Genomic DNA, 19629 nt, shown 5'->3' with positions numbered 1-19629 from the left:
GCCAACGTTGAGTTCCACCTGGTGGGCATGTCACATATAAGGCGGTTCTTGGGCAGGTTCAACTCCTTTCGGAGCTCAGCCAGCCGATCACAGGCATTAAATGATCAGCGGAAACGCACACAGACTTTCCTGGCCTGCTTCAGGACATCCTGTAAGCCCGGGTACCTGCCCAAGAACTGCTGCACCACCAGGTTAAGGACGCGAGTCACACAGGGCACATGGGTCAGTTGTCTCTGTCAGAGGGCGGAGAGGAGGTTGGTGCCATTGTCGCAAACCACCATTCCTGGCTTAAGCTGGCGTGGCGTTAACCACCTCTCGGCCTGCCCCTGCAGAGCTGACAAAATATCTGCCCCAGTTTGGTTCCTGTCCCCCAAACAAACCAGCACAAGCACGGCATGGCATATTTTTGCCTGCGTACTTGCATAGCCCCTTGAACGCCTACAGAGCACCGCTGGTTCCGAGGACAGAGCACTGGAAGAGGCCATGGAGGAAGAAGAAGAGGAGGGGGTGGAGGAGATAGGTGTGTCACAACCAGTAGTAGCATTTTGGAGGCGTGGTGGCAGAACAACCTCCAACACTACTGCACCTTGTCCTGCATCCTTCCCAGCTGCCAGAAGAGTGACCCAATGGGCCGTGAAAGATAGGTAACGTCCCTGTCCATGCCTGCTGGACCATGAGTCAATGGTAATATGCACCTTACCGCTGACCGCCCTGTCCAGCGAGGCATGGACATTGCCTTCCACATGCCGGTAAAGAGCCGGAATCGCCTTCCGTGAGAAAAAGTGGCGTTTTGGGGCCGAGTCTACCAACTGAAAAGGCAGCAGTTGAAGTGCTAGCAATTTAGCCAAGCTAGCATTCAATCGCTGGGCATGTGGATGGCTGGGAGTGAACCACGCAAGATACGCTTGAGACATATGTTGCAAATAGCAGCGGTGCGATTTGATGCACTCGTCTCAAAAAAGGCCCACACCAAATAATTTTTGGAATAACGCGCAGAGGCAGCGCCCTGAACAGGCGGAGCTCTGCGATTCAGTCGGTGTGCTGCCCCTAAGCTGGCCCCCGGAGGGCATCCTGCCTCGTTGGAGATGTGCCTCTTCCTCCTCTCTCCTATCAGGCACCCACGTAGAGTCAGTGACCTCATCATCCCCTCCCTCTTCATCACTGGAGCAAACCTGGCAGTATGCTGCAGCTGGTGGAACATGACTGCCAGATTGCTGTCCTTCTTGAGCATCCCCTCTTTGCGCTCATGCTACTGCCTTCCTCTAGCTGGGTATCATCATCAGAGCCTTAAAAACGCTGGGCATCCTCCTGGAGCATGTACCCAACACTGTGCTCAAACAGTTCGGGTGCCTCCTCAGGAGGACATGTTGGGTCTAGGGAAGGAGTGACTGATGACATTGAGATGAGGGAAGAGTAAGCATTGGCAGCTGCTTTGCTAGTACCCTTAGCCTGGGTGAGAGAGGATGAGGAGGGCTTGGTCATCCACTCTACCAAATCTCCAGCATGATGCGGCTCAACACGTCCAGCTGCCGAAAATAAGGACAAGCGTGTCCCATGGCCATGTGCTGATGACGATGCACCGCGTCCACGACCAGCACTATTGTCTCTAGACATAGAGCCTGCTTGCCCTCTTTTATTGGCTCGTGACTGTCTCCCTCTCCTTGTTGGCCTTCCAGGCATAGTAATGGCCTGCTGAGAGATGGGAAAACCAGCAATTGGGTAGCACTTTAACTCCTGCATATGCCTGTATTAGAGAACACCAGAAAAAAAGGGTAGCTACAGGTTTATACTGTGCTGGAGGCACACAACACCCACTTTAACTCCTGCAGATGCCTGAGAAAAGAACACACTGTCCCTGCCTATCTTGCTCTTTCCCTGCATGCCGGAACACACTACGCAAGACCGCCGCGCTGGCGGCCTTATATAGTGTGGGGCGTGTAATAAACCCCCTGAGCTATAATTGGCCATAGGCATCCTGCCTGTGGTCACTTATGGCTCTCCTCGCTGCCGGCGCTGTGATTGACCAAGCATGCGGGGTCACAGTGCATGCTTGGCCAATCATGAGCCAGCAATGTACTGCGATGGCGCAGTGCATTGTGGGCCATGAGAATTTGGTGCGAACAGCCCATAACGTTCGGTATTCGACATGCGTTCGACTCGAACACCAAGCTCATCCCTAACTGTCAGTAAAAGAGGACAATGGAACAATGGTCTGGCAATTACTTGACTGAGTTCCCTAAGTACCCTCGGGTGCAAGCCATCTGATCCCGGTGATTTATTAATGTTAAGTTTCCCAAGTTGAATTTGAATTCTGTCCTCTGTTAACTATGGAGGTGCTTCCTGTGATGTGTCATGAGGACAAACTTTGCAGTCTTGGTTATTGAAGCCCCCCCGATTCCCTTGTGAAAACTGAGGAGAAGAATTCAATACCTTTGCCATCTCCCTATCCATTGTAAACAGATTTTTTTCCCCATTCTTTATGGTGCCAATTTGGTCTGTCCTCCCTTTTTTAATGTGTATAATCGCGTCTGTACCTTTTACTGTGCTGAGTGCACTCCTGCACCTGGCACAAACCTAGACAGATCGTCACTGAAGCAGCCCTTCCCTGTCAGTGCTTCACTCCCCCTATGATGGCGCTGCTTCGTAGTCATGTCCCGGTGTGTGTGGCGTCACTCACTGTCAGAGGTGGGATAGGAGGAGCGTAGAGAGCTGCTCCTGCAACCTACAGGAGCCACCAAGGAGGAACCAAAGTGTGTTTGTAGTCAGAAATGCGATACACTAACTATCAAGACCGGAGGTGTGCCATGGCCTAGCTGGTCAGTACGCCTAAAACAGGGGAAAAAAAAGAAGGACAAAAAAGTAGGTGTGATAAGAAAGCTTGATTAAGGGTAGGTAACAATCTGTCTAGTAAAGTAGTGAACGCACGGATAGCTTCAGTATACGGATTCAGTATGTATCAGCTATAACAGGAGGAATTCCAGCATCCCATGAATTGATGATAAGAAGGGACCCCCTGTTTGGAACCCATGAAACTGCCCAGATCCCAAACAAACATCCCTCCCGTAAATGATTTGGATTAAAGCCTAATTTCCGAGAAAACTCAGACATGAGAATGAATTGCTTGTAGTGAGAGGATACTTGGGGGGAGGGAGCAAGGGCTGACCTGAGGAGCCCCTGCGAAATAATTACAGAGAATATTGAAATCTTCAAAAGGACACCAGTTAACCACTTAACGACCGCCGCATGCCATTGTACGTCATCACAATGGCATGTACAGGCACAAGCACGTACATGTACGTGCTTGCCTTCCAGCGGGTGGGGGGTCCGATCGGACCCCCTCCCGCTGGATGCGGCGGTCCGGTTCGCTTCAGGAGCGATCCGGGATGAGGGGATGGCCATTGGTTTCTGGCCATCCCCTCTCGATCGCTCCTGGCGAATGAGAAGCTTCCTCTCACTGTGTATTGTATACACAGGCAGGGAGGAAGTGATGTCATTCTCCTCGGGCGGTCTTATTGACCAGACTGCGAGGAGAGGACACAGTGTAAGTCTGCACCAAACACTACACTGACACTAACTAACACACAGGCACACAAACCCCCCCCCCCCGATGTCCCCCCCCCCAGTCACAGTGTCACTGATTGCAGTGATCATTTATTTGCTGATCACTGCATTCAGTGTCAGTTGTAAAAGTAAAAAGTGTCAGGGCAGTTAGTGTTAGGTTCAGGGTAGCCCCCTACCACCCCCCAATAAAGATTTAACCCCCTGATTGCCCTTAGAGTTAACCCTTTCACCCCCTTTTGCCAGTGTCACTAAGCAATAATTTTTCTGATCGCTGCATTAGTGTCGCTAGGTAGCTAGTTATTTTTTTAGGTTCACCGTCAGGTTTTTATAGCGCTAGGTATCCCGATATACTACCCAATAATGGTTTTAACCCCCTGATTGCCCCTAGTTAACCCTTTCACCCCCTTTTGCCAGTGTCACTAAGCGATCATTTTTCTGATCGCTGCATTAGTGTCGCTAGGTAGCTAGTTATTTTTTTAGGTTCACCGCCAGGTTTTTATAGCGCTAGGTATCCCGATATACAACCCAATAATGGTTTTAACCCCCTGATTGCCCCTAGTTAACCCTTTCACCCCCTTTTGCCAGTGTCACTAAGCGATAATTTTTCTGATCGCTGCATTAGTGTCACTAGTGTCGCTAGGTAGCTAGTTATTTTTTTAGGTTCACCGCCAGGTTTTTATAGTGTTAGGTACCCCCATATACTACCCAATAATGGTTTTAACCCCCTGATTGCCCCTAGTTAACCCTTTCACCAGCGATCACCGTATAAGTGTCACTGGTGACGCTGGTTAGCCAGTTAGTTATTTAGGTTCCCCCGTCAGGTTTTTATATAGCGCCAGGGACCCCCATATACTACCAAATAAAAAATTGAACCCCCTGATTGCCCCTAGTTAACCCTTTCACCAGTGATCACCGTATAAGTGTTACGGGTGACTCTGGTTAGTTAGTTTGCTTTTTATAGCATCAGGGCACCCACCATTTATTACCCAATAAAGGTTTAACCCCCTGATCACCCGGCGGGTGATATCAATTAGGTTTTAGGGTCAGGGTCTGCGTCGCCCCAGGCAGCGCTAGGTTAGTGCCAGTACCGCTAACACCCACACGCAAAGCATAAACCTCCCGTAGTGGTATAGAATCTGAACAGATCAATATCTGATCTGATCAGATCTATACTAGCGTCCCCAGCAGTTTAGGGTTCCAAAAAAACGCATTGTTAGCGGGATCAGCCCAGATACCTGCTAGCACCTGCATTTTGCCCCTCCGCCCAGCCCACCCAAGTGCAGTATCGATCGATCGCTGTCACTTACAAAACACTAAGCACATAACTACAGCGATGGCAGAGTCAGGCCTGATCCCTGCGATCGCTAACAGGTTTTTTTGGTAGCGTTTTATATTTAAATCCGGAAGGCAGTGCTTGGTTTTCGGGGTCCAGTACGTGGCTAGGCTCCCAAAAAGTCCCCCACATGTGGTATCCCCGTACTCGGGAGAAGCAGCAGAATTTATTTTGGGGTGTAATTTGACTTATGCCCATAGCATGTGTGAGCAATATATCATTTAGTGACAACTTTGTGCAAAAAAAAAAATTGTAATATTCCTGCAACTTGTGGCAAAATATAAAATATTTCATGGACTCAACATGGCTCTCAGTAAATAGCTTGGGGTGTCTACTTTCCAAAATGGGGTCATTTGGGGGGGTTTTGTGTTATTTTGGCATTTTATGGCCTTCGAAACTGATAGGTAGTGAGGAGTGAAATCAAATATTTGCACCCTTAGAAACCCTGAAGGCAGTGATTGGTTTTCGGGGTGCCGTACGCGGCTAGACTCCCAAAAAGTCCCACATATGTGGTATCCCCGTACTCAGGAGAAGCAGCAGAATATATTTTGGGGTGCAATTCCACATATAACTATGGCATGTGTGAGCAATATATCATTGTAAACTTTTTTTTTTTTTTGTGTCATTATTCAATCACTTGGGCTCAACATGCCTCTCAGAAATTTCCTTGGGGTGTCTACTGCTCTGCCATTTTAGCACCTCAAGAAATGAGATAGGCAGTCGTAAATTAAAAGCTGTGTAAGGCCGCGTACACACGGGCGGACTGTTCGCCCAACTTTGTCCGCTGAACAGTGTTTGGGCGGACAGTCCACTCGTGTGTGGGCTTTCAGCGGACAGTTTCAGCGGACAGTTTGACGAACAAGGTTTTTCGGAAATTCCGTAAAACTGTCCGCTGAAACCTTGTTTGAGCGAACAGTCCGCCCGTGTGTAGGCTTGTTCGTCAAACTAAGTTCCGCGCATGCTCAGAAAGGATTTACACGCCGAAAGTTATAATGCAGTGTATAGGACGTCGTATTTTTCGTCCCGTCGTACGTGCCGTTCACGTCATCGCGCACGGTTTCAGCAAACTGTTCGTTCGTCGTGTGTGGCCATGTCCGTCCATGCTAATTTTGAGCGGACTGTTTGCCGAAACTGTTTGACGGACAAAGTTGGGCGAACAGTCCCCGCGTGTGTACGCGGCCTAAATTCCAGAAAATGTACTCTAGTTTGTAGACGCTATAACTTTTGCGCAAACCAAAAAATATACGCTTATTGACATTTTTTTTACTAAAGACATATGGCTGAATACATTTTGCCCTAAATGTATGACTAAAATTGAGTTTATTCGATTTTTCTTATAACAAAAAGTAGAAAATATATTTTTTTCTCAAAATTTTTGGTCTTTTTCCATTTATATCGCAAAAAATAAAAATCGCAGAGGCAATAAAATACCACCAAAAGAAAGCTCTATTTGTGGGAAGAAAAGGACGCAAATTTCGTTTGGGTACAACATTGCATGACCGCGCAATTACCAGTTAAAGCAGTGCAGTGCGAAATTGTAAAAAGACCTCTGGTCCTTAGGCTGTTAATTGGTCCGGGGCTGAAGTGGTTAAGTAGTTCTGTAAAATTCCCATGAACCCCTGGCCTGTCTGTCTAAGTTTGAGAGGGGGAGCCGCAAAAGTAGATGAACTGTCAGGAGTTTTCAGGGGTCGTCCCCAGTTATCCAGAAGGATAAGCCCCTGGTTTTGGTCACCCTTTCTTGGGCTGAGTCGTCCATCGAGATACAGGCTCTAATCGACTCTGGGGCTGCAGGCCTGTTCATTGATGCTGCATTTGTTTTGCAGCACTCGATTCCGCTGCAGCTGCGTGACATTCCACTTGCCATTGAGGCTCTTGATGGGGGACCTTTACAGCCTGTCCATGTGACTCATGAGACGGTTCCGTTGTCCATGGCCATAGGGACTCTTCACCATGAGATAATCCAATTCCAAGTTATTTCCTCACCCAGGTTTCCACTGGTTATTGGTTATCCTTGGTTACAGAGGCACAACCCCTCTTTTGATTGGCTCCTTGCTGAGGTTCTCTCCTGGTCACCACAATGCAGTGAGACATGCTTCCTGAAGGTATCCAAGGTCCTGTGCACCTCTTCACTCCCCCCCCTGCCGGAGGAGTACCGCGGTTTTAGCGATGTCTTTGATAAAGGTCAAGGCGGTAGTTTGCCTCCACACCGGTCTTATGATTGCGCAATTGACCTTCAACCTGGTGCCATACCTCCTTGTGGCCGGGTTTACCCTTTGTCGGTCTTGGAGGATAAGGCCATGGAGGAGTATGTTGCTGACGCACTTTGTCGAGATTTCATCCGCAAATCCTCATCACCTGCTGGTGCTGGTTTCTTCTTTGTGAAGAAGAAGAGCGGTGAACTGAGACCTTGTATCAATTGTGTCACGATCAAGAATGCCTACCCAATTCCATTGATTACAGAGCAACGGTTTTCATGAAGCTTGACTTGAGAGGGGCATACAATCTCATGCGCATTAAAGAGGAAGTAAACCCTGATTGGTTTACTTCCTCTTTGATTCCCTACAAAGGTAAAGCATAATGGACTACTATGCATTGCATAGTAGTCCATTATGTGTCACTTACCTGACAAAGGAGCCAGCGAAGTCACCGCTGTCCCCTGTAGTTCCGAGCGTCCATCTTCTTGGTGGGTCTCGCTGCTCCGGCGCTGTGATTCACCAGAGCAGCGATAACGTCACTCCCGCGCATGCGCACGGGAGCCGACACTCGCAGCATATCGCCGCGTTTTGCGGCTTGCCCAGTGCGCCTGCGCACCACTGTCTACGGCACATGCGCTGTAGACAGCGGTGGCTGTCTTCAGGTAAATATCTCCTAAACCGTATAGGTTTAGGAGATATATTTCTTGGACCTACAGGTAAGCCTTAATTTAGGCTTACCTGTAGGTCAAAGTGGTTTGTAAGGGTTTACAACCCCTTTAATGAGGGCGACGAGTGGAAAACTGCGTTTAATACCAGAACAGGCCGTTATGAATACCTGGTAATGCCTTTTTTGGTCTTGTAACGCCCAGGCAGTTTTCCAGGACTTTATTAACGATGTCCTCCGAGATTTGTTGCAGTTATGTGTGTTATTTTCCAAGTCCCTGGAGAGCCACCACACAGATGTCCGTCGTGTGCTTCAGAAACTAAGAGAGAAAAATCTCTATTGTAAACTGGAGAAGTGCGCGTTCCATCGTGAACAGGTTACATTCCTGGGCTATGTCATTTCCACTGCTGGTTTTTCGATGGACCCAGAGAAACTTTTGGCAGTCCTACAGTGGCCTCGACCCGTGGGTTTTACGTCCTCTGCAGCGTTTCCTGGGTTTCACCAACTACTATCGGAAGTTTATTCGTAACTTCTCGTCTCTGGTCAAGCTCCTGACTGATATGACCAGAAAGGACGGTAACCCACAGAGTTGGTCTCCGGAGTCCATTAAGGCCTCTCAAGGCTGCCTTTGTTTCTGCTCCTGTGTTGGCACATCCTGATCCTACGTTGCCTTTTATCCTAGAAGTTGATGCTTCTGAGACTGGAGTTGGCGCCCTTCTGTCTCAACGTCCTAACTCTGAGGGTGCTATGCATCCGTGTGGCTACTTTTACAAGAAATTGTCACCTGCTGAGTGCAATTATGAGACTGGTGACAGAGAGCTGTTGGCGATCATTTTAGCCCTGAAAGAATGGAGACATCTCCTTGAAGGTACCACTGTGCCTGTTCTTATTCTTACTGACCATAAGAATCTTACATTCTTGTCTGAGGCTAAGGGACTCTCTCCCAGAAGGGTGCGATGGGCTCTTTTAATTACATTGTGTCATTCTTACCCGGTACTAAGAATGTAAGGGCTGATGCCTTGTCACAACAATTTTCTTCCACTTCCAAGTTGGAGTCGGTTCCGGTTCCTATGATTCCTCCTGATCGTATCTTGGCTACGGTTCGCACCAGTCTTACTTCTCCTTTTGGGTGACAAAATTCTTGCTGCTCAGGTCCATGCTCCTCCTGAGAAACCTTGTGACCGCTGCTTTGTCCCAGAGAGTCTCCGTACTGCTGTGCTCCAGACTTACCGTTCTCCCAAGGCAGCTGGCCATCCTGGGAAGAATCAACTCATTTGGGCCATTTTCAACATTTCTGGTGGCCTAGTCTACGGGCTGATGTTACTGCCTTTATAGCTGCCTGTCCCGTGTGTGCTCAGAGTAAGACTCCACGACACCTTCCAGTGGGCCTCCTACAACCCATACCCAATGGAGAGAGTCCCTGGACTCCCCTGTCAATGGATTTCATTGTGGAGTTGCCCAACTCCCAAGGCAACACTGTTATCCTTATGGTGGTTGACTGGTTCTCAAAAAAAGTGTAATTGTATTCCACTTAAAAAGTTGCCTACCTCTAAGGAACTGGCTTCCATTTTTGCTCGGGAGATCTTTTGCTTACATGGGCTACCCAAGGTGATTGTCTCGGACAGGGGCAGTCAGTTTGTCTCCCGGTTTTGGCGAGCCTTTGGGCACAGTTGGGAATCCAGCTTGCGTTCTCTTCTGCGTATCACCCGCAGTCCAATGGGGCCGCAGAGCGAGCCAATCAGTCCTTGGAGCAATTCCTACGTTGCTATATTTATGACCACCATAACAACTGGTCAGACCTATTAACAATGCCTTGAATTCTGCCTCCCGATTGTCTCCATTTATGGCAAATTATGGGTTCCAACCTTCCATGTTGCCTGACTTGTTTGTTCCGCAGAGTATTCCTGCGTTAGAGGAGCATCTCCGTGGTCTTCGTTCCACTTGGGTACAAGTCCAGGAGGCTTTGCGTCATGCTAATGATAGGTACAGACTCCATGCTGACCCCAGACGCCTGCCTGTGCCTCCCTACCAGGTTGGGGACAGGGTCTGGCTGTCATCTCGCAACCTCCGGCTTCGTGTTCCCTCACTGAAGTTTGTACCTCGGTTTATTGGGCCTTTCCGTAACCTTCACAGGATTAACCCAGTGGCTTACGCGTTGGACCTTCCTCCTAGTATGCGCATCTCAAATGTGTTTCATGTCTCCTTATTGAAACCGTTGGTCTGTAACCGATTTACCACCTCTGTGCCATGTCCTCACCTTATTCAGGTTGAGAACAATGGGGAGCATGAGGTACAATCCATTTTTGACTCCCATAGGTTCCGTGGGCGCATACAGTACCTGGTGCATCGGAAGGGGTACGGTCTGGAGGAACGCTCCTGGGTTTCATCCTCAGTCGTACATGCCCCTGTCCTCCTCCGCGAGTTCCATAGACATTTTCCGCTCAAGCCCGGTGGTCCTCCGAGGTAGAGGGGTCATTGAGGAGGGGGTACTGTCAGGGCCGGCTTAGCCCTTCCTTCTCTGGGCTGGCTGCTCAGCTGTCGGCTAATTGCCAGCTCTCATCTCTCTCCACAGTTACCAGCTGTTCCTTATCCAGCTCGCCTGATCTGCCTACTTAAAGCTGTCCAGCTCACTTCATATCTGCTTTCGCCTTGGTCACATCACAAGAAACCATCTCCTGTGGTTCTGTTTAAAGACTGGATTGCTGACATCCCTTCTGGCTCCTTATCCTGCTTGCTGTTGCTCCACTTGGATCCCTGACTTCTGGCCTGGCTGATTACCCAATCTTGTTATTGAACTCTGGACTGGCTGACTACTCGATCCGGTTACTGGACTCTGGCTATGCTTTGACTACGTTTACTCGATTTACCTTTTTATTTTTATTAATAAATAAGTGTGATTTAATTGTACTTCTGTCTCGGTCTGATTCATGGTTTCTGACAGACACACTGAGGAGTCCAGGATCCTGGTACCATTAAATGAGCCCAAAAGTGGTTCTAACTCGTGCTTTGTCTAAGCTTAGTTGCAAAGTCGCACGCTTTAAGGTGAGCATTCATTACTTAAGGGGAGCACCTGAGTGATAACACCTTGACATGTTTTGGATCACCTACTGGGCCATTTGAATTTATGGAATTTACCACCACAATTACCAGTGACGCTGCTGAAAGTCAAATATATGCATAGGAGCACCTTGATTTACAATTTATTTTGTATGGACTGGTTTGGCACGGTCATCCGTAGCACAATTGGAAATCACACTTATGCACAAGTGCACTTTTGTTCATGTTTTTAAATTTTTTATTTATTTATACACACATTTATGCACATGAGCACTTTGAAGTGAGTTGTGTAGTCTACTATATTTTACGTTTATATCTGCCTATTAACTTACTATTTTATTGCTCACACCAGATATACTTCATATTTATGTATTAACGTATGCACTTTAGCACCTATAGAGCGTGCATCACATTTAATTTGATAGATTTCTTCCAGCGCAGTGTATTCTATTTATATATTTTCATCAATAATCATGCCATCCCAGCTGGCAGGTCTGATGGAAGTAGCTTCAAAGCAATGGTAACATCAGCTAGGATAGCCAACAACCCGTAGAAACCGCTGGATGCATGGACCGATTCTTTCTCCCTCTCACTGATCGTACGGGCAAGCCGGGAGAAGCACTGGAGGGCGGTGGCGGGAGGGGAAACGTCCCACTGCCTGTAAGAAAGATCAAGCGGCTGCCACTATATATTGTTCTTACCCTTTTTTTTTTTTTTAACAAATCAATCTGTAGTAAAAAGCAGCACATACACAGGAAACATAGTTGATTCCCACTATAAGTTGCTGATCGCCGCTATTACTAGTGTAGCGGGGTCTCTTTAAGAACTATAAAACTACTGTTCCCAGAACCCCGCTGGTTCCCAGGATGCTTTGAGTTATGCCCCAGAGACTTATGGGGGAGGAAATGTAAGGAGGGGGAGAGGCCTAGTTCGCTCTCTTTGGACACCCCCCTCTCTCCTAGCAAGAGGAGGTCTGTGCTGAACTGCTGAAAGCACAAGGCCTGAAGCCTGGGCCTTGTGCTCTTTTCCAAAGAGCTCTCTGCCAGCTTAGTTGCACCTGAGAGACATTTTCTCATCTTTGCTGCAGTACACCAGAAGGATTGAAGACTTGGAGGTCGGTGGATTCCTGTTCCTAGACGAAAAGGCAGAGAAACCGGACTTGGACTTGTCCGAGTGGTGAGAGCTGTTTAAAGACAGATGCTTTATCTTTATTATACGTTTGGATTACAAAGTTGTTCTTCAAGTGCACCACCGAAAGATTGCTAGCGAATATTGTTTTACTGGACTTCCATTTAGATCAGTCAGGCCTGACTGCATAGGTAGACAGTGCTGGGTGTTAGTTTACCCATGTGGGGAAGTAGCTGAAAAAGGGCAGCGCTAGAGTTGCATAGCAATACTTTATTATGCTGATTACTCTGTTTATCTTTATTACTGGTTACTGCAGGGACCTGATTATGTGTTGCAATCCAAATGTTTGATTCATGTTATTCCTTTTATAAAAACAATAAGTAAAGTCAGTTATATACTTTCAAGGATTGTCTATGAGCTTGAGTTACCCACGCACGCACACACACATATTTAGAGTATAAGCGATTTAATGTGTATTGCTAGATACTAACTGTGCCAAAGTGGGTAGTGCAGATTGCCGGGGGGTTGGCGGAGCTGTGCTCAGGACCCAAACCAAACTTGCGGCCCTCTTAAGTGAGGGTATCGCTATACTAGTATAAAAAAAAAATATATAGAATTTTTCCCTTTTTTGTGAATATTTGGGCACTACCTTACGCAAAAATAATGCAAAATTGAAAACTTTAAACCCCTTTCAAACTGAGGCATTTTTCAGGAGTTTTAGCGCTAGAAATTGCGACTGTAAAGCGCATGAAAACTGCCTTCCATGCCACCCGAGTGCTCTCCCACTGGGGCGGTGCGCTTGCGAGACATTAGGAAAAGTCCTGCAAGCAGCATCTTTGGGGCGGTATGGGGGCCCCAGTGTAAAAGGGGTCTTAGTATGTTCACATGGGCCCTGACAGAAAAAACAGTTGACAGGCCTTTCTACTTTTGCTGCATTATTATTTCAAAGCACTTTAAGTGCCTCTAATAAAAATACATATAATTCAAATGTGTGTATTGTTTTAAGTATTTTCTTGTTATGAAATGACGTTGACTCTTTCTTTACACCTAGCAGTTTGCCTAGTCTTCGCCCAGGGCACCGTATGACCTTGTCCCGGCACTGCTCAGAACCCTTAATATTTTCCTCCCTCTGACACCAATGATGGAACATACTCCTGACCCCTGCACTCCATCATTGTGTTGGCTGCATATTGTAATGACTGTCCATTGGCTGCCCGTGTAGAGTAATAATTACCCTTTGTAGGCCATGTATGGTCAGGATGGTCATGGTCTTGTCTATTCACTCACAGCTCCAGGTCTTTTTTCTGACATTCTTGTTTACGTGCAACAATCAGTATTTTTTGCTATAAAATTAGTTAGAACCCTTGTCTATCTATTGTCAGTGCTGTTTGTCTAGAGGAACATATTACTAAAATGTGTCTCCAAAATGAAGAAAATGTTCTGGCTTCGTAAGTGGGAGAATGTTCTGGGCCTTAAGGGGTTAATCTAGGTTTCCAAACTATATATGTGTGTATCATCATCTGCTGGAGATAAAAGACATCACAGTGACTATGGAGGAAGAGGACGGACATGACGGGGGGTTACTGGGTGTAAATAGAAAATAAGAACTTATTACCTCCTCTGCTGCCACGTCCAGCGATGTCTCGTCTCTACTTCTTCCCAACTCGCTTCTCACCCGGAACTTCCTATTTATACTTGACATCACTTCCTGTCTGTATTCCATTGAGACTTCCTGACTTGGTAGAAGTGAGAACACCACCTTGTGGATCGCAAAGGAACTGCAGCTCCATGAAACATCTCATAGTGTTAACACAGCCTTGTGCTGTGTGTGTATGTACTGTATATCCTTATAGATGGGTCATCTCCACTCCCGCCAAGGGGGAGAGCAATATATTACTGCCTAGTCCAGTGTTTCTTATACAGGGTTCCTCCAAAGCTTTCTAGGAATTCCTCGAGCAATGACAGATTTCTGGTGTTAAGCAGCAGGCGACCGCTGACATTAGAATATAAACAAAACAAGTGCTGGCATAAGAAAAAGTGTGTGTGTGTGTGTGTGTGGGGGGGGGGGCTCAAAATTCATACCAGACCCTTAGATCTGGTAGTATTTTAAAGAGAACCCCAAGCCAAGTTTTGTTTTTTTTAATGGCGTGGGGTCATCCCCAAAATCCATACTATATTCTTATCCAAGCATGCAGCCCAGCAAGCCAGGAAAGGGGGGGGGGGGGGCAAGCGAGTCGCCTCCCTCCTGAACCATACCAGGCCACATGACCAATATGGCGGGGTGCTTTGGAGGAGAGATTCCCCCCCCCCAAAACACGTTGTGCCCATGTTGATAAGGACAAGGGCTTCTTCCTTACACCCCTGACTCGGTTGTTGTGCATTACAGGGGGTGATTTATTGGAATCTAGAAGCCCTTTATAAAAGGGGGCCCTCAGATCCTACCTCTAATGTAAATGAGTATGGGTTACATAGTAGCCCTACTCATTCAACAAAAAAAATGTCAAAAGTAAATAAAAACACAAAAAACATTTTTGACAAGTCCTTTATTAACCACTTCGCGCCCACGCTATAGCCGAAAGACGGCTACAGTGCAGATGCTAACTGCCGGGAGGGCGTCCCTGGATGACCTCCTGTGTTCTCTCTCCCCGCGCACCCTCGAGGGCACGCATCGGGGAAAATCTGTGTTGGCCGTGTCCCTTGGACACAGCCAATCACAGATCGCTGTAAACGGCCAATCACAGCGGCCGTTTACAGCGCGATCATAGCTGCCAATCAGAGACGATCTCAAATGTAAACATATGAGATCGTCTCTCATTGCCGGTGTCCTGTCTCTCCCTCCTCACACAGAGACAGCATGTGAGGAGGGAGAGTGATCTGTGATATTTGGCAGTGAGTGCTACAATGTATTACAGTGTTTACACAGTGTTACAGTTGCCAGGCCGATCTGCCAGAGCAATCTGCCAGCCCCATCTGCCAGAGCAATCTGCCAGTGCCATATTTCAGTGCCATCTGCCAGTGCCATCTGCCAGTGTCATTTGCCAGAGCCAGCCCCATCTGCCAGAGCCATCTGCCAGTGCAATCTGCCATCTGCCAGTGCCATCTGCCAGTGCCAGCCCCATCTGCCAGAGCCATCTGCCAGTGTCAGTGCCACATGTCAGTGCCACATATCAGTGCCACCTGTCAGTGCCACGTATCAGTGCCACCTGTCATCAGTGTCAACTGCCACATCAGTGTCACCTGTGATCAGTGCCACCTGTCAGTGTCACCTGCTAGTGTCACTTGCCACATCAGCTTCACCTCTCAGTGTCATCTGCCACATCAGTGTCACCTGTCAGTGTCATCTGCCACATCAGTGTCACATATCAGTGCCATTTGTGATCACTAAGAATGTCACAAAGGTTATATGCAGCCGAGGAGGCATACGATATTCTTGCGGCTGACGAGAGCAATGGGGAGCTCTCCGCTTCGGATTCCTCCTCATATTCAGATTCTACGTCTGACGTGGACTACAAGCCTGTCCTAAGCAGTGGTACAATGACAGCCTCATAGGAGGAAGATGAGAGTCTGCCCATCAGACGAAGGCATATTGGTGAGGAGGCAGTACCATCCACCAGCACCGCAGAGCCAACCACCAGCAAGGCAGTGACATCCACCAGCACCGCAGTACCTCGGCAAAGGCCAAGTACCAGTGGGGTGTCAATTCAGCCCCAAAGGGTTAGTTCCCATGCCAGCCTTCCCTATTCCCTTCAGAACCCCTTGTGGCTTCCTCCTAACTCAGGAGAAGCTAACGTTCCCCCTTTCACTGCCCACCCAGGAGTCCAGGTGGACACAGAAAATTTTTCCCCGATAGACTTTTTCCATTTCATTTTTACTGAGGACATTCTTGCATCGATTGTGGCCCAGTGCAACCTATATGCACAACAATTCATAGCAAGTAATCTAACGTCCTCTTATGCCCGTCCCTACGAGTGGAGAGCCCTAACAGTGGAGGAGCTTAAAAAATTTTTGGGCCTCACATTCTGTATGGGACTAAACAGAAAAAATGATTTAGGTGCATATTGGTCATCCCGCCCCATCTACCACATGCCCATCTTTTCCCCAATAATGCCCAGTACCAGATATCTCATGATTATGAGATTCCTACACTAATCTGATGGGCACAGGTAGGTAGCACTGGTGGGCACTGTTTAGCAGTACTTATGGGCACTGGTAGGTGGCATTGGTGGGCACTGCTTAGTAGCACTGGTTTGCACTGTGTGGGACCATTGTCCCTTTTGCAGAAGCCGGTAATTGGCTGTTTTTTTCTCCTTGCGTTATTAGCGTGAGGGGAAAAAAAATCGCATTACCGACTTCTGTTTACATCACATGATCAGCTGCCATTGAATGACAGCTGATCACATGGTAAAGGGCCAAGACTGGCCCTTTACTCCCATCTGTGATCAGCCGCGTCCTGAGGACACGCCCTTGTTGTAGACATCTTTTGGCGAAAGCACCGGCTTCAAGTGGTTAAAATAGAAAAGTGCTGAATAGCAAAAAATGGCCTGTTCGTGAAGGGGGTAAAACATTCCAGAGGTCAAACGATTAAAAACCACCAATGCCACCAGATCCATTCATGTACCCGTTTGGCCATGTAAGTAAATTGGTGGGGAGTGAAGCATTACATCACTGCCTAAATATGACCACATGGGCATATTTCATACCTCCCAACTTTTTGAGATGGGAATGAGGGAAACCTCTTTGAAAAGTTATGTAGGCATAGGACACACCCCCTGACATGTCCACTTAAAGGAGAATTATACAAAAAAAAAGTTATAGGTTAAACCCACAAGTGGCTTTTTTTTACCACTACTATTGCTTTATATTGGCTTTTAAACTATACAAATGCAACGATTTATAAATTGAAGGAAAGGTTTAGCACTGGGAAACACTTTTTGAAAGACAGAAAAGTGAATTTTTAATATACAACTATATGGAGGAAAGAGGGACAGAGGAACTTTGTTCCAAATCAGGGACAGTCCCTCGATATCAGGGACAGTTGGGAGCAATGCCGGGACAAGGTCATCTAGCACCCAGGGCAAAGATGCCAAACTGTGCCCCCCTTTCCCTTAGGGTTAGGGTCAGGGTGCCCCCTACCCCTTGTCCCAGCCCTGGTTGGGAGCTATGATATTTTTTTAAATAATATCACCACTGTCCCTGCCCCTTCCTTCCATATAGCTGATGGCAACTCTGGAAGCTGTAATTCAGCTTTGTGCAGAATCAGGATTGGTAATGGGCATCGGGTCGTCTGGTATTTTTTTCAGCGAGTTGACAATGGATTTACAAGAAGGGTCATTGTTTGGGTATTTTAGTTCTTCTTACAAAGGACTTGTCAAACACTTGGGTTTCTTTGTTTCTGGATAATATCTTTTATTTTATTTTTTGTGAATGAGCAGGGGTAATATGTACCTCTACTCATTCACATAGGGTGGCGGCATCTGGAGGCTCTCTAATTTTTAAAGGGGGCTTCTAGATTTTAATAAGCAAGTAGTTTCCCCACAACCACCAGGAAAGGATTGAAGGTATGTGGACTGGTATGGTTCAGGGGGGGGAGCACACTAGCTCCCCTTTACTGGTCAGCCAGGTTGCATAATCAGATAAGGGTCTGATATGGATTTCCTGGAGACCTCACACATTTTTTCTTTTTTTTTTTGCATAGAGTTTCCTTTTACTGTCCATACCAGACCTGAAGGACCTAATATGAATTTTGAGGGGCCCAATTCAGTTTTTCTTTTACACTTTGTTTACATTCACCTGTCAGGTGAGAATTCAGAGTTGACAACTGAATAGGCTGGGGCAGTGATTCTCAAACTGTGTGCCGTGTTAGATTTGCAGGTGTGGAGTGGGAGTTTTGAAAAATATTTAACCACTTGCTTATTGGGCACTTAAAGCCCCCTCCTGCCCAGACCAATTTTCAGCTTTCACACTTTGAATGACAATTGCGCGGTCATGCTACACTGTACTCAAATGACATTTTTATCATTTTTTTCACACAAATTGAGCTTTCTCTTCGTGGTATTTAATCACCATTTGGGTTTTTATTTTTTACTAAACAAACAAAAAAAGAGAGAAATTAAAAAACAAAAAACAAAAAAAACATGTTTCATAGTTTGTTATAAAATTTTGAAAACAGATCATTTTTCTCCTTCATTGATATTCGCTGATGAGGCTGCACTGATGGGCACAGATAAGATGGCACTTTATTTAGACAATACAGAATAAAACTGCTTATGCAAGCTATATTTTCTTATATGTATACTTTATAGAAAAACTGCTACAGTCTGTAAATACAGAGTTTAAACTAGCTAACAGGTTAACCCAAGTTAATCTTATATAAACTTATAAAGATGGAGTCACTCCAGTTCAGCCATATCACAACAATGTGCACTGATAAGATGGCACTGATAAGTGGCACCGATAGGTGGTATTGATAGGCAGCACTGGTAATGACACACTGATTGGTGATTTATAGGCAGTACTGTGGGCACTGATAGGCAGCACTGAGGGCACTGATAGCTGACACTGAGGGCACTGATGGGTGGTACTGTGGGCACTGGTGGGCACTGGTAGGTGACGCTGGTGACACCTCTACAATCGTGAGCCGGCGGTGACCGGCTTTTTTTCCCTCCTCGCGCTATCAGCATAAGGAGGAAAAATAGGAAAAATAGCCGATTACCGGCTCTGTTTACATCACATGATCAGCTATCACTGGCTGACAGCTGATCATGTGGTAAGGGGTCGGGATCGACCCCTTACTCCAATCTGTGATCAGGCGAGTCTCATAGACTCACTGATCATAGAGCGCACCATGCGCACCCTGCAGGGGGTGCGCAGGCCGCTCAAGCACGGGAGGACGTCCAGGGACGCCCTCCCGGCAAATTAAGTCTGCGCTGTAGCCGTCTTTCAGCTATAGCGCGGACGGCAAGTGGTTAAAGATGCTAGCGTTTTGAAACCTTGAACATATCGAAAAAAAATTAAATGGTAAATCAATGTCACAAAAGTTAAAAAAGTAACATACATAAAAACCCAATCTCCGTCAGTCCGTCATTCATTGGTTCCTTTCGTAATGCTAGACTTGTGAGAGATCTCGGGAGAACGCGATTGATCTAATTATATTATAATAATATAGAGACCGCTCCATTTGTCGATTTTGGAGGCTCACTTCAATCTGATTTGCTCTCGAAAGCAGGCACATCCTTCACATTAAATTGAAAATGAAATATATATGTAAAAATAAATAAGTTCTTCACCACGGAAATTGTTAAATCTTTTCAGGTGTGGTGTGAAAATTGTTAGATCTTTTTGGTGCACTGCAAGACAAAAAAAGTTTAAGAAACACTGGGCTGGTGGGGGGGATATGTGCCCAGTTGTAAGGGTGCCTGCGGCTGATGGCTCCCTATTAACCTGGATAGAAGGAAATTGGCAGCACACCGATGTAGCAAATTTTTCGATATGTTGAAGCAGCCGGGGAAGAGGTTGAAGCGTTTCACACAATGACCTTGTGCTTACTCATTGAGCAAACGAATGCTTGCACCTGCATGTGGAGTCCCAACCACCTAACCTTACCTGAATTGTCTCACCTGGAACGGCGGCTTTTCCTGTTGTTCACTCCCTATTAACCTGCCACATTTAGAAGTGGTAGTATAACTGCAGCT

At 46.8% G+C, this 19629-nt stretch overlaps 1 protein-coding gene across 1 annotated transcript in view; it reads right to left on the bottom strand.

The window, feature by feature from the left end:
* The window catches only part of LOC143986844 (uncharacterized), a 247655-nt gene that overhangs the window by 50750 nt on the left and 177276 nt on the right, over positions 1-19629 (bottom strand). The window contains 1 exon segment of the mRNA XM_077485252.1: positions 13554-13605. Within this exon segment, the coding sequence (XP_077341378.1) occupies positions 13554-13605 (52 nt within the window).

This window comes from Lithobates pipiens, unplaced genomic scaffold (genome assembly GCF_037356315.1).
Source record: "Lithobates pipiens isolate NorthernLeopardFrog02 unplaced genomic scaffold, aLitPip1_a1.2 Scaffold_18, whole genome shotgun sequence".
Lineage (NCBI taxonomy): Eukaryota > Metazoa > Chordata > Amphibia > Anura > Ranidae > Lithobates > Lithobates pipiens.
This window is presented reverse-complemented; position numbering and strand designations above follow the sequence as displayed.